Here is a 27,226-nt window from a genome sequence, read left to right on the forward strand (position 1 = left end):
TTTTTTTTTTGAGACAGAGTCTCGCTTTCTTGCCCAGGCTAGAGTGAGTGCCGTGGCGTCAGCCTCGCTCACCGCAACCTCAGACTCCTGGGCTCAAGCAATCCTCCTGCCTCAGCCTCCCGAGTAGCTGGGACTACAGGCACGAGCCACCATGCCCGGCTGATTTTATATTATATATATTAGTTGGCCAATTAATTTCTTTCTATTTTTATGGTAGAGACGGGGTCTCGCTCAGGCTGGTTTTGAACTCCTGACCTTGAGCAATCCGCCCGCCTCGGCCTCCCAGAGTGCTAGGATTACAGGCTTGAGCCACCGTGCCGGGCCTAAGACATTCTTTTCTTATACTGCCCTATTCCATGGTTAACATTCCTACCTGTACTGTTGCTCCCACCTTTCCCTATTTCTTCATGGCCTTACTCCATCAGTTACCCCTAGCCTTGTCTTAATGCTCCAATTTCTTCACTAATGGTACCTCTTGTCTTTGGCCCAAAGCTTATTTGAAACCGTCTCTTCATTCTATATTTAAAAAAAAAACCCTCCTCTCAAGCTTGCCTTCCTTTTGAGCTATTGCCCTGTTTTTCTCCCTCTTTTTACATTCAAATATTTAAATGTCATCTGTACTCCTGCCTCTAGTTTCTCTTCTCATTTGCCTTTTGTTTCTACTACTATACTGAAATTTCATGTTTTGAAGTCACAAGTAACTTCTAATACTTTTAATTAGATTACCTCCTTTGTTCAGCATTTGATAATGTTGACCATCCTCCCTTTTAAACTTTCCCTGGTTTCTGTGATACTCTTGGTCCTTCTCAGATTCCTTTGTCTTTTTTTTTTTTCCTTCCACATACCTCTAAATTTGATGCCTTCTATGACTGGCTAAAATGTCCTCTCCCATGGTTTCCATGGTATACCATCCAAAATCTATGATAGCAGCCGGGCGCTGTGGCTCAGGCCTGTAATCCTAGCACTCTGGGAGGCCGAGGCAGGAGGATCGCTCAAGGCCAGGAGTTCGAGACCAGCCTAAGCAAGAGAGAGACCCCGTCTCTACTATAAATAGAAAGAAATTAATTGGACAACTAAAATATATAGAAAAAATTAGCCAGGCATTGTGGCGCATGCCTGTAGTCCCAGCTACTTTGGAGGCTGAGGCAGGAGGATCGCCTCAGCCTAGGAGTTTGAGGTTGCTGTGAGCTAGGCAGATGCCATGGCACTCTAACCCGGGCAGCAGAGTGAGATTCTGTCTCAAAAAAACAAAAAATCTATTATAGCACTTATCTTAAACATATTGAAATAATGTTGTTTTTTGCCCTTTAGACTTTTAAAATCCTAAAGAAACCAAAATGTTACTCATTTTTGTGTGGTTTTTGTATATTTTTAAAAATTTCTTCTATCCTCAGTTTCTACTCCCATTCATTTCATGTCTCCATAAACAACTATTCTTTTATATTTTTTATTTGTATATGTTCTTATAAAATGTATATTGCTTTGTGTATATTGATTTGCATAAATGATAAATGATATTGTGTTATATAGTTTGTTCTTTTTCTTTTTGTACTTACTGTGCATGCTTTTGAGGTCCATTACGTTGCCATGTGTGCATGTAATCTTTTGCTTCTATCCACTGGGTCATCCTTTTTGGTATACATTTATTTTACTGATTCTGTTTTGCAGCTTTGTGTCTGCACCTAGCATAGCACAATGGTGCATAATACACACTGAATATGTTAGCTGAATGAAAAATACATAAACAGATATTCCCCAGGACTTTGTTATTAAGCCGTGTTACATCTTGACTTATTCACTCTCTTTCTTGCTGAGTGATTCCATCAGTTCCATTGATTTTAATAAGTGGTTAATAACTAGATTTGATTTTTCTCCTATCCCTAGACCAATATATCCAAGTGCCTTTTCCACATATGTACGTAAATATCCTATATCATAATCTCAACATCCTTCCCTAAAAGCCTATTTCTTCTGCCTATTTCACTGTTTTGGTTAATGGCATCACCAGTTGTCCACTCATCTAAGCCAAATACTTCAAAGTGTCTGTGTGTCTTCTTTTTTCTTTACTCCTCATATCTAATCAGGTGCCAAACCTGTTGATTCTACCTGCAAAATACCCTTTCAGTATGGTCTCCTTCTCCCTTCTATATTTTGACTTTAGATCCTAATTGTCTTCAACTAGTCTGTGGGTCTAGCCTCCTACCTGATATTATTTTTCTAGTCTTAGATTTGTAGCCTGTCATTAGTATCAATTTGATCTTGTCATTATTTCTCTAAAAATTTCTTGTGGCTCCTTGCTGCCTACAAAATTAAAGGCATCACATTCAAGGCATTTACAGACTGGCCCAAACTTAGTCTCATTCCTGCCATTCTACCTCTAGACCCAAATTACACATTTTCATTCTTTCCTAGCCTTGCTTGAAATGTCATTTGGAATAGCGTTTTCCTTTCCTTCTCCTTCATACATAGAACTCCCTCATGTAAGTGTACCCAGTACATTTTTGTAGAATGGAATCGTACTTAATGTGATTTTTCTTTTTCTGTTATCTGTACAAGATTAGTGATGATATGATAATTTTATCTACTTGTGCAGATAAGCATCACAAATTATGAGGATTTGTCTGTTTTCTTTATGTCTACTATTTTTTTTCACTAAATGTAAGCTCCATGAAGGGCATGTACTTAGTCTTGTTCAGCACTACATCCCAAGTATCTAGAACCAAATAAGTATTTCCTAAGTATTTGTCATATAATAGAATGAGCTTAGGCCCTTTAAGTCTAACTTGAATATATTCAAGACTCAAAATAGATTGCCATTTATTTTTTAGAAAAGAGATTTAACTATAATAATATAGTTTCATAACTTTTGCTGTTGATAGTTCCCATTCAGTGACATTATTTAAATGTCACCCTGTATTAAAACAGAACAATTTGTTCTTTAGACAGGAAATCATTGCTTTGTGTTTGTTTCCACATTTGTAGTAAAGGATACCAAACAATTGGGATATGTACCTTTGTTCACTATGTTGTATGCATCTTAAGAAAAAAATTGTTTAAAAATCCTTTCCTATTATATTTTAATTTACAACTGACCTTTAATCTCCATACCCTTTTCAAGTCAGATTGGGATGTGATCATCTACATTCCCTGACTGGTTAGTAATGGGAGCTTTGTGAGTATCAGAGAAAATAGTACAGTATTTTTTCTGAAATGGTACAGTATTGCTTGTCTGTCTTCATCTATCTAGATGCACACAAAAAATTTTATTTCCCAAACTTTTCAGCTAAGGACCTTTAAGAGAATCTGTCTAAATTACACATGTCCTCTCTTCATCTTTCAGAATGTATTCACTGATCCCCCATTTTCTCCTGTGATTTTTTGTTTTTATATTGGGATTTGTTTTTTTCATTTTTTTGTCTTGCTTTGTTTTGTTTTTGGCTATCACAAAATTTTCATCATCCCCTTTCTTTTTTTTTTTTTTTTTTTGTTTGTTTGGTTTTTGTTTTTTGAGACAGAGTCTCATTTTGTTGCCCAGGCTAGAGTGAGTGCTGTAGCGTCAGCCTAGCTCACAGCAACCTCAAACTCCTGGGCTCAAGCTATCCTACTGCCTCAGCCTCCCGAGTAGCTGGGACTGCAGGCATGTGCCACCATGCCTGGCTGATTTTTTCTATATATATTAGTTAGCCAATTAATTTCTTTCTATTTATAGTAGAGACAGGGTCTCGCTCTTGCTCAGGCTGGTTTTGAACTCCTGACCTCGAGCAATCCGCCTACCTCGGCCTCCCAGAGTGCTAGGATTACAGGCGTGAGCCACCGCACCAGGCCAATCCCCTTTCTTTGTTTACTTGCCAAACCGATAACTCTGAATTCTTTCTCCTTTATTAATAAAATCTCTCTTTCAGTCTCTTATCCTTCCTTTTCTGGCCATGTCTTCCATCTATAGACAAACGTCTACCTTCTCAACACCAGACCTATTGATAGAAATCCTTAAAGGAAGAAAGTACTGAAACAAAGTCTTAGAGGCCTAGTATAGAACCAGTTTATCTGTTCCTTGTGAGATTAAAATGGGAAAAGGGGTCTTGGTTATCCTGTTCTTGTCTGGTGACATTTAAAGTTTCTATATGGTGTTGGCACCCTTCCAAATATAAAAGAAAAGCTCATGTCACCAAAGATAATTCCTCTTCTTCTGATCCATGCATATTCCAATCTCCTTTAATATATTTCTGTTAGGAAGTTAAAGGCAATCTTACATCAGGATTACTTGGAACTAATATTAATAGTTGCAGTGGTCAACTTTTTTAGCATGTTTGATTTTACCATATATTCAGTGCTTTACTGTAGTGATGACCATTGCCAGTTCACATTTAAAATTATTAAACACCCCACAATGCACTAACAGCCCACCTTTTACCTTTCAGTCTTAGCTGCTTTACTCTCGCCCCATTTTAATCTATAAAGGAGAATGTTCCTTCCTTAATTTCAGTCCCAATCTACCTATATAACCGCTAGTTGAAACTGAACAGTCAGCTGGCTGCCTACCTCCACACAAGGCTACAATGATAATTGCCACCTTTCTGTCCTCTGACTTGTGACGTGGGGCCTGTTCTGTCTCTTACTATGTCATTGTAGATGCTCTGTTCTACTCTGTCATTAGGATGTATGATTACACTATTTTCTTGCTTGTGTTCACCTGCCCTGGCATACTGCTCTTACTTACCATGGTGTTGCTCTCAAACTATTACTAGTTCCCTTTATCATTCTACCCTGTTTGTACACACCCCCCTGTCCACTTCTACAAACTTCTTATTCCTGTTAACTTGATTCTAAATGTGAGCACTTTCTATTGCTCAGCTAAGCTAAGAACCTCTTCCCAGGACCTTACATTTAAGTAACTTGTTTCTTGCCATGTTTCCTTGTAGTATCAGTCTGTTTGTGGTTTAAGAACCCTGCTTCAAACAAGTTTTTAGAGTTAAGACCCATTCCATAGTTATACAGCTTCAAATCCTGTCTCTCCCTGGCTAGAGAAAGATGAAGATATCCTTTCACATCTTATTTAGTGAGTTCTGTTTAAATATTTTAACCTTGAAGTTAGTTTCTGCACTGTTAATACATAGTGAGTAAAAGAGCCTAAGCACATCACTAATAAAGAAGCTTTTCAAGTTCAAAGTATTATACACACAGTTATAGTATGTGGGCTGGATCTCATTGTGTAATACTTCAGAGAGAGTTTTGGGTTGTGTGGGCCCCCCTACCCCCACCCTGCCAACCTCATGGTGTTTCCTGTAATTCATTAAATTGCTCATAGTCTCATTTATCTGCCAGAACCCACCCATTTCCAGGGTTGGCCTTTTCCTTCCTATTCCTTATGAGTGTAAAGTCTGAGTCTTAGAAAGTTCTGGTCAAATAAATTGTACTTGGTGTTCCTCTGAACGTGAATGATATTGTTTAGAAAACATTTAAACATGTAGAGGCTGCTTGTTCATTGCTGCTGTTAGGCCTTATACTTGTCTGGAAAATTTTAAGTTCCTCGAAGCCAGAAGACTGTATCTTATGTAGTCAAATCTATATTCCCATATTGTCACTCATGTCACTTAGCATACATAATATACAACAAACATTAAGTATTCAGTAAAAGCATTCAAAGCACGTATACCTGTGAATCATCCATAAAAGTCCAGAAATTTTTCCCAGGCTTCTCCAATGATATTTTGGTTGTCTAACCCTGATAATATAGAGATATAGGTTGGGGGGGGGTAGTTTTTTTACATTTTATATATTTGATGTTAGCCCAAACATCTCCTGGTTTGTAGACTTTATGACATTTGTTAGTTTAAAATAAAACAGTAATACCACTCTATTAGAATTTATATATTTATTATAGCTTAAATTGTTTAAAATCATAGATTCAGGAGTCAGACTTCTTCCATTCTTCATTCTATTCTAGTGTTTTTCAAACTTTTTTGACAATAACACATAGTAAAAAATAGACTTTGCATTATGACCCACGAGACACAATAACACATAAACACACACATGTACATACCTATATTCTTATGCTGGAAAAAAAGTACCTCAACAGTTTTCACCTTATAACATTCAGTGCTCTGCATTGTTTTCTGTTCTGTTCTATTTCATTTTTAAGCTACTGATCAAGACACCTTATAAATTGAAATTCATCCCTACAAAGTCCTGGGGGAATATCTGTTATGTATTACTCATTCAGCTAATATATTTAGTACTTACTATACCATTTATTGTTCTTCTTCATTACTTAATTAGCTTTATGACCTTGGGAAAGTCACATGTTAATGTCCAGTTCATAAAATGGACATAATAGTGATGTCTACTTCAAGAGAAATGTTGTTAGGAATAGGTTAGGTATGTAAAATAGTGCACTATTTGGCAAGTAATGTTAACACCTCTCTTGTTTCTGCTGTTATTAAAATTACTTTGATTTGAACTTCCCTGTTTCGGAAAACTATATATAAAGCATATACTACATATAACTTAATTTTCCCTTTAACTTTCATTATATATACATTTTACATATTTGAACTGGAGGTATAATTTACATATAGTAAAATGCATAGATCCTACACCTTTAGTTCAGTGTGTGTTGACAAATGCAGAAATCCATGTAACCCACACCCCTATCAAGACACAGAACATTCTCATTACATAAGAAATGTATGTGTCCCTTGTGTCCCTTCCCAGCCAGTTATCCACATCCCCATAGGAAACCACTGTTCTGATTTTTATTTTTACCATAGTTGACTTTTATCTATTCCACAACTTTATCTAAACAAAGTCATAAAGAATGTATTCTTTTATGTCTGGCTTTGTTGTTGTTGTTCAATCTAATGATGTTCAGGTTCATCGGTGTCATTACATGTATCAGCAATTTGTTCTTTTGCTGAGTAGTATTCCATTGTATTAATGCACCACATTCTACTCTGTTGATTGATATTTGAATATTTCTATTTGGGTTATTATAAATGAAAAGCTGCTCTGGACAATTGTGTAAAAGTCTTCTTGTAGATAAGTATTTTCACATCTTTTGGATTAATACTTAGAAGTAGAATTATAGGTAGGTATTTGTCTAACTTTCTGGAAAATTTCCAGATCAATTGCCAAGTAGTTGTATTATTTTATAATCTTACCAGTAATATGTAAGTGTTCTATTTGCTCTATATCCTTTCCAACATTTGATGTTGTCAGTCTGTAATTTTAACCATTCTAGTGTCTGTATAGTGGTATCTTGTTATTGTTTTAATTTATACATGTACCTGATCACTAAGACTTGAGCACTTTTTCATTTGGTTTTTGGACATTTGGATTTTATCTTTAGGTCTGTGATCCATGTCTGTTTTTTGTGTATGGTATAAGATATGCATATTCTCTTTATATTTTAAGAGATATGTGGTCTCCTTAAAAAAGAGATTAGTATCTAATGCATCATTAAAAATTATACTTTTTTCAGTTGGAACAAATGTACCACTGTGGTGATGATGCATGTGTGGGCACAGGGGGTGTATATGGAAAATCTCTGCACCTTGTACTCAATTTTCCTGTGAACCCAAACTGCTCTAAACAATAAACCATTGCAAAAATTATAGTTTAGAATTCTTAATTTATATTCAGAGCATTCTCCTTTTATCAGTTCATTAATTTGTTCAGTACTTGTTAAATTCCTACACACATTTTCTTCCCCATCTCAAAAAGTTATTCATGTGGACCCAGTCCAGAATGTTTACATAACTTGTTTCAACCCACATACCTAGACTGAAAAATAAAACAGAACAAAAGGAATAAAAATCTAACACATTTTATTTCAATTTGATTAGAACTTTTCATAGGAGGGGAGTTAGAATGTTGAAGCAGCTACATTATGCTGTTTATCTGTATTCTTATGCTATCGCCAGGCAGCCTAGTAGCTAGAAGTGCCCCACTTATAGCTATTTGCCATTTTTAGTGTTAAATAGAGTTTAGTACGTTTTAGTCAAATAACAATAAATGATTATCTGCCTTTATATAAATAATTGTTTTTATAAATATCTGTGATTGCAAGTTGACTCCAAAGGGACTCTTTAAAGTTTATTCTATTTCAAAGTCAGTTGAAATATTTTTAAATCATGAAAATTTTCTCTTTATTGTCATGTTAAATTTTGTACCACTTTCCAAAAATTAAAATTTAATTTAAATAAGGCCAAACCCTCTTTTATCAGTATTATCAAACATTAAACTCTAGTTCTCTTTTAGCAATAGTAAGGAATTTCAAGAACAAAGGTTTTCTTATTGTTATCACCTTTATCCAGAATGGTGGTTTTATCTCCATTTGCTCAGGCAGCAAATGGAAGTACGTTTATTAGGGACTGTAGGGTGTGAATTATTTGACAATTAAAAGATTGAATTTACAAGTGAAAATGACTCCTTTTAACATACTTTTGGTAACATTAACAAAAACTGTCTTAGAATCATGTACTTTGTGTTTCTGATCCCTGGCAGAGAGATAGTCAGATTTTTTTAAGACACAACATTTATATTGCTCATTACTTTATTTATCTATTTATTTATTTATTTTTCAGACAGAGTCTTGCTTTGTTGCCCAGGCTAGAGTGAGTGCCATGGCGTCAGCCTAGCTCACAGCAACCTCAAACTCCTGGGCTCAAGCAATCCTTCTGCCTCAGCCTCCCGAGTAGCTGGGACTACAGGCATGTGCCACCATGCCCGGCTAATTTTTTCTATATATATTAGTTGGCCAATTAATTTCTTTCTATTTATAGTAGAGACGGGATCTCGCTCTTGCTCAGGCTGGTTTTGAACTCCTGACCTCGAGCAATCCACCCGCCTCGGGCCTCCCATAGTGTTAGGATTACAGGCGTGAGCCACCGCGCCCGGCCTTATTGCTCATGACTTCAAAAAGTATCACTTCACACTGTGTGTGGTGGCTTATGCCTGTAATCCTGAGTAGCACTTTGGGAGGCTGAGGCAGGAGGATTGTTTGAGGCCAGGAGTTTGAGACCAGCCTGGGCAATAGCAAGACCTATCTCAACAAAGAAATTTTAAAAAACTTAGCTGGGCATCGGGGCATGCACCTGTAGTCCCAGCTATTCAAGAAGCTGAGGTAGGAGAATCACTTCAGCCCAGGAGTTTGAGGTTGCAGTGAGCTGTGATGCCACAGCACTCTAGCCCCAGCAACAAAGCAAGACCTTGTCTCAAAAAAAAAAAAAGTATTACTTCAGAGTTGCCTCATAGATAGCAAAAATACATCCTGATCCAGTTATGGTGCCAGCCTGAGTCTTGAAATAAAAACTTGTCGTTGACTATAAACCCCCAATTAAATGGGCCTTAATTCTTTACTTTTAGATTTGGAACCACTTTTCATGGTGGTGGTAATGATCATCCAAAGAATAAAGAGAGACTGATTTCCTACTTTAAGATTGGAATATACACACAGATACACACACACAAACATTGGGAAGTCGGGAGGAGCTGACTAGTTCATATTTCTTTTTTGAGAATAACACAGCTGAAACTTTTGGAGAGCAAGTAGCCAGACTCCAAGGGTATTATATGATTTTAAACTTTCGGTAGTGGTGTGTTTGATTCAGCTGGTGACAGTAGAAATAAATGAGTACTAGATGGCTAGTGTGTTTGTCTGCTATGATAATACCCTCTATCATTGAATTTGTCTAACTAGCCAATTATTTTCCTGTTGTCTGAAATTAAAGACTATCATGTTTTCTGACAATATAGGGATTTTGTTCAGTTAAAGTATACACTGTCATTGAAGTAAAAATAATGAAATTTCAGTAAATTGACTGTAGCTTTATCACTAAACTTCCCCCCAACTCAAATTTAAGATGATTTAAATGTTCTTATACAATAGCTAAAAATATCATTAAAGTTAAAACTCAGCCTTAACAATTTTAAGTATAGGTGCTTGGTCTTTAAATTTGGACTTCAGATATAAATGATGGTGATAGCATCTCTAGTCATTCATCTTGTGATAGTCAGCCTCCAAGATGGTCCCCAATGATCCCTACCTCTGATACTCACACCTTTGAGCAGTCCCCTCCCAAATTTATTAGGGTTGGTCTGTGTGACTAATAGAATATATCAGAAGTAATGGTATGTTACTTCCAAGATTAGAGGTTTTCTAGGTTGGGTTTTTTTGTGTGTGTAAGAAACGAGATCTTGCTATGTTGCCCAGGCTGGTCTTGAACTCCTGGCCTCAATTGATCCTCCTACCTCAGCCTCCCAAGTAGCTGGGATTATAGGCACCAGCCACTGTGCCTGTCTACTACCAAGATTAGGTTTTAAAAGTCATTGGGACTTCTATCTTGGCCTCCCTATCTCTGGGGTCTCTTGCTCTTTGAGAAGCTGCCACTTGCAAGAGACCAAGCCTATGCCAACACCTACATAGGTAAGCTTGGAAAGGGATCCACCAGCACCAGTCATGCCATTGGATTACTACAGCCCTGGACAACAGCTTGTCTGCGATTTCCTGACACTGTGAGCCAGAGCCACCCAGCTAAGCCCCTCCCAGATTCCTGAGCCTCAGCAACTATATAAGATTTTTTAAAATGTCTATTATTTAAGCTGCTAAATTTTGGGGTGATTTGTTACGTCAGAATAGATAACTATTATGCACCTCCATGAAAGCTCTTCTTTTCATTCTTCAAGCCTGTTTTTTATTACTGCTATTAATTGCACACTGATAAGCCTGTCATTCATATAGTTCACCAGACTGAATCATTAGGTGAGTTGAAAAATACCATATTTCATCTCCCATTTTCCAGTCCAGTGTTTGCTATAGTAAATTCACCTTTCCTATATTTGGCTTCTTATTAGAATGTGCTTAAAAGAATTGCTGTCTGACAAGGAGCCTTTTTTAGATTATCCCACAGATCCTTTTCCTTTACAGGCAATGCCATCTATTTTATATAACTTGTAATTACTATGCAAGCGATTATGGAATTACTATGAAGTACTTCAAGAGAAAACAGACGGCCTAACAACTGTTCTCAGGCTGAGACCTCACCAAAGAAACTCCTTGTCTATTACTCATAAATCTGTGATGCTTATTAATTATACAGGGTAATCACAGTGTGGGTTTTAAAAAGTTATATTTTTAAGATTAGTTAACTATATAGTACTCAAACCTGAGAGACAGCTTCTCAGCAGATCTGACGTCAAGGTCATGAATTGTAGTCCCAACTCCTACTCTTCCATCCCCTTTTCTCCATAGTACTCTAAAAAGGGAAAGATCATAAAAATATTCAGGTTTCCTTTTTCGGTTTTCTTTATGCCCCCTAAACCAATTTCAGTACTAATAATCATTTCTTTATCATCACTAACCATACAGAAATGGTTATAATGAATAAGAAATATGATAGCTAGAAAAGTAGTATTTCAACTGCTTAAAGAAACTTTTGTTTCCTCTGTATAAGTGTTTTTTCTAAACATGGCCTAAAAATGCCTTAGGACATCAGTAGCTACAAATAGATGCTTTCATGAATTCTAGGTTATCAATTTCATATTTTTATAGGTGAATTTATCCTTTTTCTTTTTTTTTTTTTTTGGAGACAGAGTCTCACTGTGTTGCCCAGGCTACAGTGCAGTCGCATCAGCCTACCTCACAGCACCTTCAAACGCTTAGGCTCAGGCGATCCTCCTGCCTCAGCCTCCTGGGAGGCTGGGACTACAGGCGCTTGCCACTATGCCCGGCTAATTTTTTGTTTCTATTTTTAGTTGGCTGGCTATTTTTTTTCTATTTTTAGTAGAGACAGGGTCTCACTATTGCTCAGGCTGGTGTCAAACTCCTGCCCCTCAAGTGAACTTCCCGCCTTGGCCTCCCAGATTACTAGGATTATAGGTGTGAGCCACCAAGCTGGGGCCTTTATTTAAAGAGGCCTGAATTTAAAGAAACAGATGTTCTCAGTAAAAGGAAACCATTGATGAGTCCATTGTTGTTTGACACCATTGCTTTTTAATGTAGTTAGCTTTTTTGTTTTACTGTCACCATGATTTCAAATAACAATAAAAATAGCTGATTCAGGAATTGATCATTTCTTTCTCCATCCTGAATGGACTAGAGGTTAATTTGAAATTTTACCAAGAATTACTTTTTTAATTTGGAGCTGAAAAAAGTAGAATTTGATCTTGGACTCTGTCTTTCAACCACCCCCTCCCCACTTTAATTTTCTCATATACACACGTAATGATGTTATAAAGATGGTTGTTAGTAACTTAAACAAATGGATTTCCCTCTTCATGTTGCCAATATACAAATATCATCCAAATACTCCCATAACGTCATACCTTAAGATAGTTGTAGTCAAGCCAAAAGTAAAACCCACGGCTTCTAACTCTGCTTTGAACATTTGCCGACTGATACCAACATGAAATTGTAGCATGGCTAAGTAATTCCTAGGTTTAAACATGGACAGTCAGTGAAGAAGAAGGAATAAGATTTTCATACTTCTGTGTTAAAGAAACCCCATGTTTGCTTTATTTTCTTGAGAATTCTTTTAAATTAAAGGATAGCCATTGAATTGTGAATTTCCTTTTCTTTTCAAATGGGTTCCTGTTTGTGGATGGCAGTTCTAAGAAAACATAACTACTGATAAAGTAGTTTTTAAAAGTGTATAAATGCTAGTAGTTTTCATAACTATATTTCAATTGAAAGCTTAAATTATATAGTATAATAAATACTTCCCTGTGATTTTTGAGGTTTCCTCAACCCTGTCTTAATACTTCTTTTTTTATTATAAAATTTCTCAAACTTTTTAAGGTCTGTGTAATGAAGTAATAATTAATGTTATTAATATCAACATGTATGTAATATACGATGCTCATATGAACTAGTACTTCAAGCTCTTCCTAGCAGAGATAAGAAAAGAGGGAAGCCTAGGAATCTTTCCACCTACCTCCTAATCTTTAGACCCTTGACTTAGCACCCAGACCTAAAACCCTAGACCAGTCTCCAAGTATCAGCCCACATCCCCTTTTCACCTTCTCTCTTCCCCAAAGCTCATCAGCTCTGAAGGAAACAGAAAGGAGGATGGAAAGGAACAGCTAAACGGAGAGAAGAAGGGGGTAGAATATGGCAGCAGGTAGAAGGCATTTTGTCTGCACCTCTGGTTGTGAATGCCTCTACCTTCTTGACCCATCAACAACTGAGTAAAGTTTCATATGTACAGATCACAAGTAGTCCTGGGTTAAAATGTGATCACACTTTTAGTATCCTTTACGTATCTGCTTGCACTTTGTTGGGTCTCTAAATATGTAAACTCTTAAAGTTGTCATGCTTAACACATTTTAGAAATGCAAATGCTATAATACAGAAAAGAAAGATAAGATATACTTGCCGGTAATATGAACATTCATAAGCAGACATAAGCAGAGGCGGTAAACATGGTGGTTAAGGACACAGACTTTGGAGCCAGGCTGCCTGGGTTTAAATCCCAATTCTGACAGCTTGCTATATGTAAGTAACCAGGAACAAGTTACTTGGCTTCTCTGTAATAGTTTTCTCATCTGCAAAATGGAGATGATAGAGTTGTACATTTTAAATAAGTTAATATGACTATAAATGCTTAGAATAATGTCTAACACATAGTTCTATACAAGTATTTGTATAGATTTGTTCATGTTAATATCATACCATGCCACCTTTCTGATGTTATTTGTATGTTATTTTTATGTTTAGTTGGCTCAATCTGATTTATAGTCAGTTTACATTTATACTATTATAACACCACCACCTTTAATGTATTTTAACTACTAGATAACAAATCCAACTCCTCAGTAGTTTTTAAAAACAAATACTTATTTTTTTCTTGTTCCCAGGCCCAACACAGAGATACTTTCATTGAAGAGCGCTATGGAAAATATAACATCAGTGATCCTTTAATGGCTCTGCAGAGAGATTTTGAAACACTGAAGGAGAAAAATGATGGCGAAAAGCAGCCAGTCTGCACAAACCCACTCTCTATTCTTAAGGTGGTGATGAAGCAATGTAAGAACATGCAGGAGCGCATGCTGTCCCAGCTAGCCGCTGCTGAGAGCAGGCACCGAAAGGTAGGTTCACCCCAGTTGATGTGTGCTGCATAAATCCTTATAAAAACTTTATAAATAATGCCTGATACTTTCATGTCAGCTGCCAGCTTTCACAGCAATTCAATTGGAGTGTCTCATGGGTGTCAAAAAGCCCCTTAGCTAACATAGGAGCCAGGAGATAGAAAAGAAAACACAGGTTATTCCAAATATTAAATTTAGGGAATGTGCCAGACACTTCAAGATGGCATTCCTTTTTGATATGTCACTCCAAAACACTTGGTATGTTTTTTCAGCTCTTGATCATCCAAACTTTGGCAACAAACTGGGGTCTGGCCAAGCTTGTAGCTGAACAGAGTGTTCTCTATTTGCTTACTTAAGTGATAAATAGAAAGATTAACAGGTATTTGGGGAATGTTGTATCCCACAGAGAGAGAATTTACCTGACTATAAACATACAAGCCAATATATTATTTTCATTTATTCGTAGTTTTGAGTTTCATTGCATTTTATTATTCATGAAACCATAAACAATCCCTAAGGTTGTTTACCTTAAAGCTGTTCTACCCTATTAGGAGAGAGAGAGAGAGAGAGAGTGAGTGTGTGTGTGTGTGTGTGTTTGGTTCCATATCTGACAGCTCCTAAGTTAGGAAGGTAAACCTGTGCTTTCCTATACCTCATCTTACTGGAATTCTAGTGCTTATGAACTTATTCCTCATTGTCATTTACTGCTCAAATTCGGCCTATAAAAGATGCTTGGCTAGAATCTATGTTTTTAAAAACTATCAGTTTAAATTTATACCCACAAGGGAGATACAGTACATTTGGTAGGAAATATTTTGAAAAATTGGGTTAGCAGCTGCAAAATTTGGTGGACCTTACTTTAATGGTTACCAGCATTAGAGCCATCTGCTTAAATCGCATCTGATAAATTGCCTAGGCTCTGGGTCTTGTCTATGATCTTTTCTTTCCCTTCACAGAGTTCAAATGAAAGGCCAGATTGGAGCATCCTAACCATGAATGGGCCTCAGATCTTCCATGACCCTCCAGAAAATATATAGAATGACAAAAGTTTATGCATTTTTGTAGAAATTGCATTTTTCCATAGATTTAATCAAATTCTCAGAGTTTCCCAAGACCCAGGAAAGTTTAACCTCTGGTCTAGAATAAAGTAATCTAAAAACATTTATGCTCCAATTTAAAAGGTGTCAATGGGCCTGACCTGGTGTCATGCCTGGAATCCTAGCACTTTGGGAGGCTGAGGTGGGAGGATTGCTTGAGGCCAGGTATTCAAGACCAGCCTGAGCAAGCGCAAGACTCCATCTCTACAAAAAATAGAAAAATTAGCTGAGTGTGGTGGTGTGCACCCATAGCCCCAACTATTCAGGAAGCTATGGCAGGAGGATTGCTAGAGCCTAGGAGTTTGAGGTTGCAGTGAGCTGTGATGACACCACTACACTCTTGTCCATGAGACAGAGCAATACCCTACCACAAAAAAATAAAATAAAATAAAAGGTGTCAATGGGTTGGAGTTGGTTGCCTAAATTTGGGGGAGGGGCTAATAAAATCTTCACAATATCTTTATTTGATAGGCAGGCTTTATTTCCTTCCTTTATTTCCTTAATTACTTCATACATGAGGTAACTGAGTTGTGTTGAAGGGGCTGGCTAGCTTTCATGCTCATGAAAAGTGCAGTGTTGGGACAATTTGTGGCTCTACATGATTGAGAGAGGAATAAGTTAAAAATAATTCAAAATGTCTTAATACTGCATTTCAATGTAAAATGTTTTAAGTGAGTATTAAATTTTTGAAACTCAGTGCTTATCTATTCTAAGTGGTTTGTCAAAGTGGAATGCCGACTTTGTTAGAAATCAGACAGTACCAAGAAGCTTATAATTAGGGCGGTCATAGTCCCAGTTTATGCCTATCACACTGGCATAGTTATTAACAATACCCCCTTTGACTCTCAGAAATGTTCTGGTTTAAACAGTAAATTACATGGTTACTCTGCTTATAATGAAAAATAGAGTTCTCTAATCTACCTCTTCCCATTCCCCATTTTCCCCAATATTCAGAGGCAACCACTTTTATCTTTTAGCCATTTATTTTGGTAGATAACCTCCATATTTCTAAATAATATATTGATTGCTGTCTCTTCCTTTATCAATTTTAGATGTTTATATTATTTTGATGGGTACAAATTTAATTATCTTATACTCTACCTCCTTTTCCTCTCCTTACCTCTTACCATCTTCCCAAAACAAATTACAGTCCTCTTTTCTCACCCCCCTTCTCTATTATATCTGGTTTTCCCAAATCCTGAGCCTGTCACATTCTATTTCTTCAGAGGATGAGAATCTGGCATATGCCTGGGCAGTAGATGCCTGGCTGCAAATATTCTATGTGGAGTAATCAGGGTGAGGAGACAAATAATTCTTCTGAAAATAGAGACTTTGAGCCAAACCTCCTGTTTTCTATCCTACATTTAACTTCTTGTCTACAATACCTGCCACTTGCAGGTTCCATCTGTTTGTGGCCCTGCAGGGCAAAACAGCTTCTTCCCTCATACTAAAGGAGTTACCACTCCTCTGGCCTCGTTCCTTTTTCAAAGTGTTATTAAAATTTCTTATCTGCTAAAGTCTCTCTCTTGGTGGGTTTTTAGTCTTTTCATTCCATTTTTTAATTTTTTTTTATTTTAGAGGGCTCCTAAAACAGAGAGGAGATGACTTATTGCCTTTAGCCAAAAGCCTGTCTTTCTATTATATTGAAAAATTAGATTTTTTTTGAAACCAGAAGTCTACCAAACCATTTTCTTGGGTCGTTTTTTTGTTTTGTTTTGTTTTAGAGACAGAATTTTACTCTGTGGCCCAGGCTGGAGTACAATGGCAAGATCACAGGTCACTGTAATCTGTAACTCCTGGGCTTAAGCTATCCTCCTGCCTCAGAGGCCTCCCAAGGTGGCTAGAAATATAGGTGCACCACTGCATATGGCTAATTTTTACTTTTAAAGGAGTATTTCATGTCCCAGAAAATTTTCTGTCTCCATTCATTAAAATTGTCAGTGAGGCGAAATAATGAGAAATGGCCATTGAGATGACAATGCTCTGCCCTGGAGGTCTGGGCCAGGGCACCTTTAAAGCATGAGCAGAAGCTACTAAGGATTCCATTGCCATTCAGAATGTTTTGCAGTTCTAGGCAGAATTATGTAGAAAATGTTTCATTAAATTTGTATTCTCTTTAAAATTGGGCTTAATACTTTGGCACCAGGATAAGTGAAATAGAGGTAGGCAGGTTAATTAAAAGGCCTTGTGAGCTAGGCACAATGGCTCATTCACGCCTGTAATGTCAGCACTTTGGGAGGCCAAGGTGGGAGGATTGTTTGAGGCCAGAAATTTGAGACCAATCTGAGCAACATAGTGAGTCTCCATTTCTGCAAATAACATAAAAAACACCCAGGCATGCTGGTGTGTGCCTGTAGTCACAGCTCCTCCGGATGCTGAGGCAGGAGGTCAGTTGAGCCCAGGAGTTTGCAGGACAACAGAGCAAGATTCTATCTCAAAAAAAAAGGGAAAAAGGCCTATGAGCCAGGTGTCACTCCTGTAATCCCAGCTACTCAGGAGGCTGAGGCAAGAGGATCACTTGAGTCTAGGAGTTCAAGGCTACAATGAGCTATGATTGTACCACTGCAGCCTGGGCCACAGAGGAGACCCCATCCCTTTAAAAAAGGGGGGAGGCCTTATGAAAAATATTCATTTACGATCTATTATTGAGGCTTCTTACATGTAGGATGAAGTCAAGAGAGTCTTTTGGCCTCTTACCTACCTATATAAAATGCATATCTTAATTAAATGCAGCACAGTTAGGATGTGACCTATCTGAAATGTTTGATTCCAGGCTTCCCCTTTGGTGCCTTCCTGTAGTGATTTGAGCATTGAGAGGAGAACCTCAGCTTTCAGCTTTCTGTGATCCTGTCTTGTTCCTTCACCTACACTGGCCCCTAGTCATACCAAACTGCCTCCAGTTTCCTGGACTTTTTATTCATTCTCTGAAAACTCCTCAACTCCTGCAGCTAATTACTCTCTTCTGTTTACATACCATTCTGTACATACTTCAAGTAAAGTAAATATCTAATTTTCTAGCACATAGCTTTCATGTCTTTCACTTTACCAGACAGTGTGCTCCTTGATGGCCATGGCTGGGTTTGTTTGTTTGTTTGATTGATTGATTGACTGATTTATTCAATCCCTAAACTATCCTAGGTACTTAGGCACATAGTATTGGCTATATTATGATTCCTTGATATTGAAAATGAACTTTTAAAAATTCTTTAAAGGTGATCCTAGACCTTGAGGAAGAAAGGCAGAGGCATGCACAGGATACAGCTGAAGGAGATGATGTCACCTACATGCTAGAGAAAGAAAGAGAGAGGCTGACTCAACAGGTAATCAAGGTGGAGGGATTCACAGCAGCATTTACCTAGAATAGCATTTCTCAAAGATTATTCTGCAGATGCTAATTGGTGTTGCTCAAAAAAAAAGGACTTTATGGCTAAATAAGACTGGGAACTACCGGATTAAATAATTTAATCCAGTTTAAACAAAATTAAACAGGTTTCTAACTTTAAATCGGTTATAATCTTCAGTATGCAAAAATATATTGTGAGTCTTCAAGATAGGGTATTCTGGTTGCGGAGAGAGAGGAACACTCCTACACTGCTGGTGGGACTGCAAACTAGTTCAACCTCTGTGGAAAGCAATATGGAGATACCTTAAAGCGATACAAGTGAATCTACCATTTGATCCAGCAATCCCATTGCTGGGCATCTACCCAAATGATCCAGTGACACTCTACAAAAAAGATACCTGCACTCGAATGTTTATAGCAGCACAATTCATAATTGCAAGGCTGTGGAAACAGCCCAAGTGCCCATCAATCCAAGAATGGATTAATAAAATGTGGTATATGTATACCATGGAGTACTATTCAGCTCTAAGAAACAATGGTGATATAGCACATCTTATATTTTCCTGGTTAGAGCTGGAACCCATACCACTAAGTGAAGTATCCCAAGAATGGAAAAACAAGCACCAGATATATTCTCCAGCAAACTGGTATTAACTGAGTAGCACCTAAGTGGACACATAGGTACTACAGTAATAGGGTATTGGGCAGGTGGGAGGGGGGAGGGGGGCGGGTATATACATACATAATGAGCGAGATGTGCACCATCTGGGAGATGGTCATGATGGAGACTCAGACTTTTGGGGGGAGGGGGGTAAATGGTCATTTATTGAAACCTTAAAATCTGTACCCCCATAATATGCCAAAATAAAAAAAAATATATATATATATATATAAAAAAAAGATAGGGTATTCTGTGTTTAGCAAATCTGTGTTGTCATAAAATCTTTTTTTGACACAGATCACTCATTCTAGGACTATTGCTCCATAGAATACACTTTGGGGAATGCTAACTTAGAGCTGTAGCTCTTGAACTTTTTGACTTAGGACCCCCAGTAAGAAATGCATTTTATACCATAGTCCAGTATATGTAGACACATGCACACGTGCCTGAAACAAAATCTCATGAAATGATACATAACCCTTACTGCCTAAAGTACACATTGATGTTTTCTATTTTATTTTTTTATTAATTCTGGTCATGGCTCACCAAGTTGGTTTCCCCATCTATTAATGGTTCTTGGTGTTTGGAAACCACTGACTAAAAGAGTTCCTTCAGTTCTTTCCCTCTAGCTCAAAGTCTCCATGCCTTAAATAGGGTTAAGAAGACGAGTAGAACAGACTACATTTGTGTAAAAAATATGATTCAGATGCAACTATGTTTGTTTTTAAAACCAGAAAATTTCAGAAAATTATTACTGAAACTGCAAAAGGTTTTTTTTTTTTGCAGAGCATTTATCACAAAATCTTGTGTATATTGCTTTCTGTTATCTGTTTTGATTGATTCTAGTGCTGTATACTCTCCACATACCTAAAATACAATGATATATTATATTCCCACTGATAATCCTGAGACAGTACAAGAGCTAGAAATGTTTCCTAAATCATCAAAGAAAGATTAAATCATAATGTGTGCATTTTTGGTGGTAGGTATTCTAATACTTCAGAAATACTTGAGCTAAACACCATGGCATACATGTTAATCCTATATACCAGGGAACAGCTAAGCAGGACACTTTACTTGATTATTGTTTTTCAATATATCTGCTTGTTTTCTTATTCTAATCAAGATGTGTGGTGGCATTTTTTTTTTTTTAGTTGGAATTTGAAAAGTCCCAAGTGAAAAAGTTTGAAAAAGAACAGAAGAAGCTCTCTAGTCAGCTGGAAGAGGAGCGCTCCCGCCACAAGCAACTCTCATCCATGCTGGTGCTTGAGTGCAAGAAAGCCACTAGCAAGGCAGCTGAGGAGGGACAAAAAGCAGGAGAACTGAGCCTGAAATTGGAGAAGGAGAGGAGCCGGGTGAGTAAACTGGAAGAAGAGTTGGCCGCTGAGAGAAAGCGAAGCTTGCAGACTGAGGCCCAGGTGGAGAAGCAGTTGTCTGAGTTTGACATTGAAAGGGAACAACTGAGAGCAAAACTGAACCGAGAAGAGAACCGGACCAAAACTCTGAAAGAAGAAATGGAAAGTTTGAAAAAGATAGTGAAGGACCTAGAGGCTTCTCATCAACACAGTAGTCCTGATGAACAACTAAAGAAAACAGTAACCATGTCCAAAGGCACAGCAACTGAACCTCTCATGCTAGTGTCTGTATTTTGCCAAACAGAGAGTTTTCAGGCAGAAAGAACCCACGGGAGCAACATAGCTAAGATGACAAACACCGGGCTGCCTGGCCCCACCACTCCTACTTCCTCTTATGCAAAAACCAATGGCCATTGTGAACCAGAGATACAAACTACCAGGGAGCTGATTGTAGGCAACAGTGTAGAAAACCAAGTGCCTCCACGGGAAAAATCTGTGGCATTGGTCCAAGAGAAACCAGTGGAGAATGGTGGGTGTCCTGTGGGAATTGAGACTACAGTCCCAATGCCCAGTCACCTCCCTTCCAGTGGGAGCTCACTGTCTCCCAGCAGCACAGCCTCCTCCTCTCTAACATCTTCTCCTTGCTCTTCACCAGTATTAACTAAGCGTTTATTGGGGTCATCAGCTAGCAGTCCCAGCTACCAGTCATCCTACCAAGTGGGTATCAACCAGCGGTTCCATGCAGCTCGGCACAAATTTCAGTCCCAAGCAGATCAGGACCAGCAAGCCAGTGGTCTACAGAGTCCTCCATCCAGGGACCTGTCCCCCACCCTCATAGACAATTCTGCTGCCAAGCAGCTGGCCCGAAACACAGTCACTCAGGTGCTCTCCAGATTCACTAGCCAACAAGGATCAATCAAGCCAGTCTCTCCCAACAGCTCTCCCTTTGGCACAGACTATCGAAATCTGGCCAACACTGCCAATCCAAGAAGTGACACCAGCCATTCACCTACTCCAGGGAAAGTGTCCAGTCCTCTAAGTCCCCTGTCTCCAGGAATCAAGTCCCCTACCATCCCAAGAGCTGAGAGAGGAAACCCTCCACCTATCCCACCCAAGAAACCTGGCCTCACCCCCTCTCCATCTGCTACCACTCCACTGACCAAAATTCATTCCCAAGCATCCTCTTTGACCACCACAGAAGACCTTGCCAGCAGCTGCTCTTCCAATGCTGTCGTAGCCAATGGCAAGGATGTTGAGATACTTTTGCCTACCAGCAGCTAGTCCCTAGGAGGGAGTCTTCACATTTGACATTCCATCAAATTTCGTCCAAAAGCTCAGAGTCAGACTGTTGAGTCAGATTATGTTATTTATTTTGATAGTAGCTGAACCCATCTGTATAATACATTTAGCGTATTTCACCTTTTTGTATTTTTTTAAGTAGGAACTGAGTAGTTTGGATTTTTATGGCTCACATCTTTGTACTGAAGCTATAATAAAAGGGCACCTCAAAGACATCTCAAGCTCAGCAGTCACCGTCATGTTGTGATAGAGAAAGCTAATTGAGTACCAGGTGGTGATTTGCTGTCTATTTTGGGACTAGAATCACTCAACACTCATTTTGAATTATGCAGAAGTGGTTCATGCAGATTTTTATTCCAGATGAATATGTTTTAAAAGTGCCTGATATATGACTGCCATATGAATGTGATTCTGCAGCGAAAACACAAAATGGATCATTTAATTGCAAAATGAGATCCTCTGTGAATTCTGAATGTTAAAAAACCAACACTGCTTTTAATCCTCTTTTACTGTTTTTAATGCAAGCTTTGTGTTCTGAAACAAGGCTGCATAAGTAGAATGGGAATCCTTCTAAGGGTGGGTGTGAACTCACCACAAAGCTGAGCTTTATAGAGCGCTTGAGAAACCCTCCTGAGCACTAAGCAGTTGGGGTGCTGATTTTCTTGTACTTTTGAAAAATTAAGTCACTCCAAATTTCCTGCATAAAATCTTGAATAGAATGAAATCACATCTCCATTTAAAAAGTGTCTTTCAAGCATCTACTGTCGTGTAAGGAACTTCTGATTCTGATTGCTATTACTTGAATAGGAAATGGTTATTCATTCTGTATAAAAGTTTTGCAACAGAATGAAATCTTTACTCTGTAATCAAAAAGCAATAACTTAAAATTCACTCTCTTTGTAATATTATAAGTCAGAATTATACACGTTTTACCAAATTGTTACATTTATTCTCCAAGCTGCCAGCACTTAGTGTCTGTATCTGTGGAACCAAATTAACTCTTGCCTAAATGGAAGTATACATATATCTGTATAGATACATACCCCTTTACATGTTTAATATACACACACTTACATAAATATTAGTGTAATGATATCTTTGATGTTTGCAATATAGCATAAAGGACAAGTAGAATTGCACATTAAGATTACCTACTAATAAAAAAAAAAGAAAAAAACAAATAAGATAACCTACCAAAAACAACTAAATGTGGCTGGGACCCAATCAAAGGAGGAATCTTGTTCACAGGGAAGTAAGGAAATTGCAAGGTCTTCAGCATCATAAAAGGACAGAGACACTAACCCCATGTCACAAAATTCAATTTGAGTGAGTTATAAAAATGAGTGAAACAGGCCACTCAAGTGGTATAAAACAGGTGGGAGTAGTGGCAAACTGAAGTTCCCAAGCCCCATTTAAAAGGGCACCTCACTGAGTGTGGTGGTTCACCCCTGTAATCCTAGCACTTTGGAAGGCTGAGGTGGGAGAACTGCTTGAGCCCAGGAGTTTAAGACCAGCCTGGGCAACATAACAAGACCCCATCTCTACAAAAAATATAAAAATGATGCAGGTGTAGTGGCATACACCTGTAGTCCCTAGCTACTTGGGAGACTAAAGTGAGAAGATCACTTGAGCCCAGGAGTTCAAGGCTGCAATAAGCTATAATATGATGACACCACTGCACTTCAGCCTGGGTGACAGTAAGACCCTGTCTCTAAAAAGTAATAAATAAAAGGGGCACCCCGTTCAACACCAGCTGTTTGCTGCAGTGCAATGATACTAGACCAAGGTTACCAGCTCTTCAAATTTTTAAAATGTTTGAACACTGCTGATTAACAAACACTTTTGCAGTTGGATTTACCTTGCAAGCTCCTAAGTTGGAACTCTTTCATTCTAGAAATTTGTCATTTCTATAATAGCAAGTTTGGACAGACACCTCCAGATTTTCCAACTATGTAGGCTACTATAGCTGACAGAGTCCATAGAATATAATGACTATCCTCTTCCAAACAAGACTGTCCACAGCATAGCTCAGTGTATGATTTTTATGTCCACAAGGAAGAAGAGGTGTCTTCAAATACATTCTCCTAGCCAGCATCTATCCAGCAGTCTCTGACCTCCTGCTCTAATTTAAGTCTATTTCCTTTTAATCCAATATGAGTTGATGGGGAAAGGGGAGGTATAAATCACAGTGGAGTATACTGGTGACGCCCACAGCTCATGGTTTGATCAAGGCAAATACATCAAAAATTAAAATGCTACTAATGCCCAGGACATCTACCAAAATGATGTAGGAGGTATTTTAAACTGCCCAAAGCAATCATGCATTGAACTTTATTCCCGTGCATAGCCAAAATGAACAGTGTTGATAAAATAGCTAACTTTTCAGGACAGGGGGCTATAGTGCCAGAGTGTTATTATCTCTCTTGCTTTAAATGGTAATCTTAAAAGGTGCATTGTGCTCTTCCTTTGTTTTGGGATAGATATATATATAGAAAGAGAGATACTATAAGGAAGTTTATTTCTTAGGAAATGCACTGAATAACGTATTTCTTTTACAGTGTAATATGGGGGTGGGGATATGTAAAAGAAATGTGTATTTTTACTAGTTGCCTATCTTCTGAGGTAAATAAGCACAATCCTGCAATGGATCCAATAATCCAGTTATTAATAGATATTATAGATTAGGATTTAAGTTTGCTGTAGATTGTGTGTGTGTGCTAAGTAAAAATATCCATGATTCACAATTTTGGTATTAACCCATGTTGGAAAAGCTATGTTACTGGTCAACAGATTGTAATCATGTGCAATGATATAACACAGGCATTAATGAGTCATTAACATTTGTAAAGCCAAATACACCGTGCAGAAGTCTCCATACATTTTTATAGCAAACAACATTAAAACAAGTGAAATCTTACTGTCTGAGGGAAAAATAGTCTTGTTTGTACAAAGTGAAAAATGTTGCGCAATTTGGGCGTATTTTGTTGGGGAAGGAGAGGGTGGTGTAGAGGGAACACTTGATCATGGCTTTGAAAAACCTTATGAAGTCAATGACCCATCTCGATTAGACCCCATGAGGAACTAGGACATTGGTTTTCTTTAGGATCTTTGAGCTGGAAAAAAGGCTTTAAAATAATCCGGTCTGTATTTTGAAACCATTTGGTGGTTCTGGACCTTTTGAGAATCTTAGAAAAGGTATAGACTCTACCACCAGAAAAATGGATTTGCCTATATGCAAAATACGGTTGATGGCTTCACAGGTCCAGAGACCCTGAAGCCATCCATGACTCACATGCTCCAGCTTAAGAAAGTCTGGTCTTGTCCTGCCGTCTCATTTAACAAATGACTAATACATCCCTTGTTTCCTAGTCCAGTGCCCTTGTAGCTGCACTTTTAGCTAATGCTAGTTATAGCCAGACAAAAGCATTTGAAAATCCCTTGAAGTACAAAAGATGTTCAAACAGTGTAGATGTTTCATATCTTAAGCTTCTAGCATTTAAGCCAATTAATGATCATTTCAGCTAACACTAGCTATCTCCATTTTCCCATAACAGCATGTCAGCAATGCTGCCTAGTCGATTTGTGTGCACACGCGCAACTGCGTGCACACGCATGTCCATGTGCGCAAATTGATAACAAGCACTTCTGATGGTTAGTCCTTGAAACAGAACTTCAAATGTCTTTTGAAATGTTGGCTTCAAAATAGGATGTGTTTTCCTAACAGTGAGTCAGAGGTGGACAATGAACATAGAGTAATTTTTAATTTAGTTGCTATGAAACTAGTTAAGAAAACTTGAAAGCCTGTCCACCCATCTATTTGCATGTGAGTGGCCAATTCTTTAGTAAAAGCCAAGGAGAAGAAAGGACACTAGGGTATTGGTTCTCAAACTTTATTGTGCTTTAGTATAACCAGGGAAACCTGCTCAAAGTAAGGATTCTTGGGGATTGAGCTGAGAGGTCTGGCTGATGCAGGTAGTCTGAGGCTCACATTTTGAGAAATAGTGCTTCATAGCCCTCACCTGTTCTGTCACAACAACTTGTTTGCATCTGACTTGAGATGTCTTAAGCTCCTGAAACTGGTTTGCCAGAATATCAATGATACTAAGAGTCCAGAGCGTGCTTGAGTACCAAACATTCATGCTAATGATTTCACATACATATTACTTTACTAATACTCACAAGGGTGCTGTGAGATAATGCTATATACCTAGTGTAGTTGAGGACCAGAAATTTGTACAAGGGCCCTTAGTAAGTGACAGCCAGGACTCAAACCCTAGAGCTTTTCTCTTTCACTACCAGTGTTTCCCACATGAGAACTCTGGGGGTGGGGGCTCTTGTTAAACATACAGATTCCCAGGCCCCTCCCCTGGTGATTCTGACTCAGTAAGACAAGGCGGAGCTCTAGATAAGTGCTTTGGGTGATTCTTAAGATAGAGGAAGTTTAGAATATCCTTAAGGGCACCCTACTGCTCCCCCACTACCCCAGGAGTAGATTATAAGACCCATTGCTAGGAGACCTTTATCAGGTCAGATAAACAAAACAAAAAAAAACATCCTTATTAATTCCCCTCAAATAACATATGTTTCTTAAGTATCTAAGATGAACCAGAAACCAAGCTATTAAATAGCTATTAAGAAAGGTACAAGTCTAAACCTGTTCCCTGCCCTCAGAGTACTCACAATCTAGTTGGGAAAGCAAAACATTAACAACTAAGTTATATAATGATTCCAGAGACATGTTTGATAGAATAATGCAAGTAAGTTTAAGAAACCATAGGGAGTTATTGAAGGTGGTCCCTGGCAAAAGCACTATGGTGGCTCAGAGGTGACAAAGTTCTTTGTGGGCAGGAAAAAGTTAACTGGAAAAGGAGTAAATGTCTTTTTTCCTCTCTCCAAAGCATTATTTACCTGAGTTTTATAGTATCTCCCTGTGTTTGTTTTGTTTTTCTTGGCTTATCTTGAGTCTAGGATGAGGTCAGTGACAGAAGCACAAGAAGTACCCAAGAGTTGAGTCCTGTTTCAGGGATACTGACACCCAGGTGTGGTTTTTGAAAGGGTTGGGGCTGGTCTAAGAATGAGCTTCTAGGCCGCACACTCTGCAAAACATTCTCTGATAACTTGTAGGGAAAACTTAGGAACATACAAAAGGCAGGTTAAAAACGGACCTGCTTGCCAAAATACCACATTACCCATAAATGTCCTCTCCCCATTGCCCTTCTTCGCACCCTCTAAATCTCTATGAGCAAATGAGAGAAATGTAAATTAAGTTTTGCAAAGAATCAAATAAGCCTCTGGGACACTTGCAGGGGTGTTGCTTTTAGACGAGGGGCACAGCGAGTATTATATGGCTCAGTACACACCACTGTGAAATCGTTGGCTCTCAGAA

General features: G+C 38.2%; 1 protein-coding gene across 3 annotated transcripts in view; it reads left to right on the plus strand.

The window, feature by feature from the left end:
- CTTNBP2NL (CTTNBP2 N-terminal like) overlaps positions 1 to 24,757 on the plus strand; it is a 428,304-nt gene extending 403,547 nt beyond the window's left edge. For all 3 annotated transcript variants that reach the window (XM_075999978.1, XM_012778487.2, XM_012778489.3), the window contains 3 exons: positions 13,855 to 14,085; positions 18,395 to 18,502; positions 20,341 to 24,757. In XM_075999978.1, the coding sequence (XP_075856093.1) occupies positions 13,855 to 14,085; positions 18,395 to 18,502; positions 20,341 to 21,822 (1,821 nt within the window). In that variant the 3' untranslated portion in view covers positions 21,823 to 24,757. The remainder of the gene's footprint in view (positions 1 to 13,854; positions 14,086 to 18,394; positions 18,503 to 20,340) is intronic.
- The last annotated feature ends 2,469 nt before the right edge of the window (positions 24,758 to 27,226 follow it).

Source organism: Microcebus murinus, chromosome 2, assembly GCF_040939455.1.
Source record: "Microcebus murinus isolate Inina chromosome 2, M.murinus_Inina_mat1.0, whole genome shotgun sequence".
Taxonomy (NCBI): Eukaryota; Metazoa; Chordata; class Mammalia; order Primates; family Cheirogaleidae; genus Microcebus; species Microcebus murinus.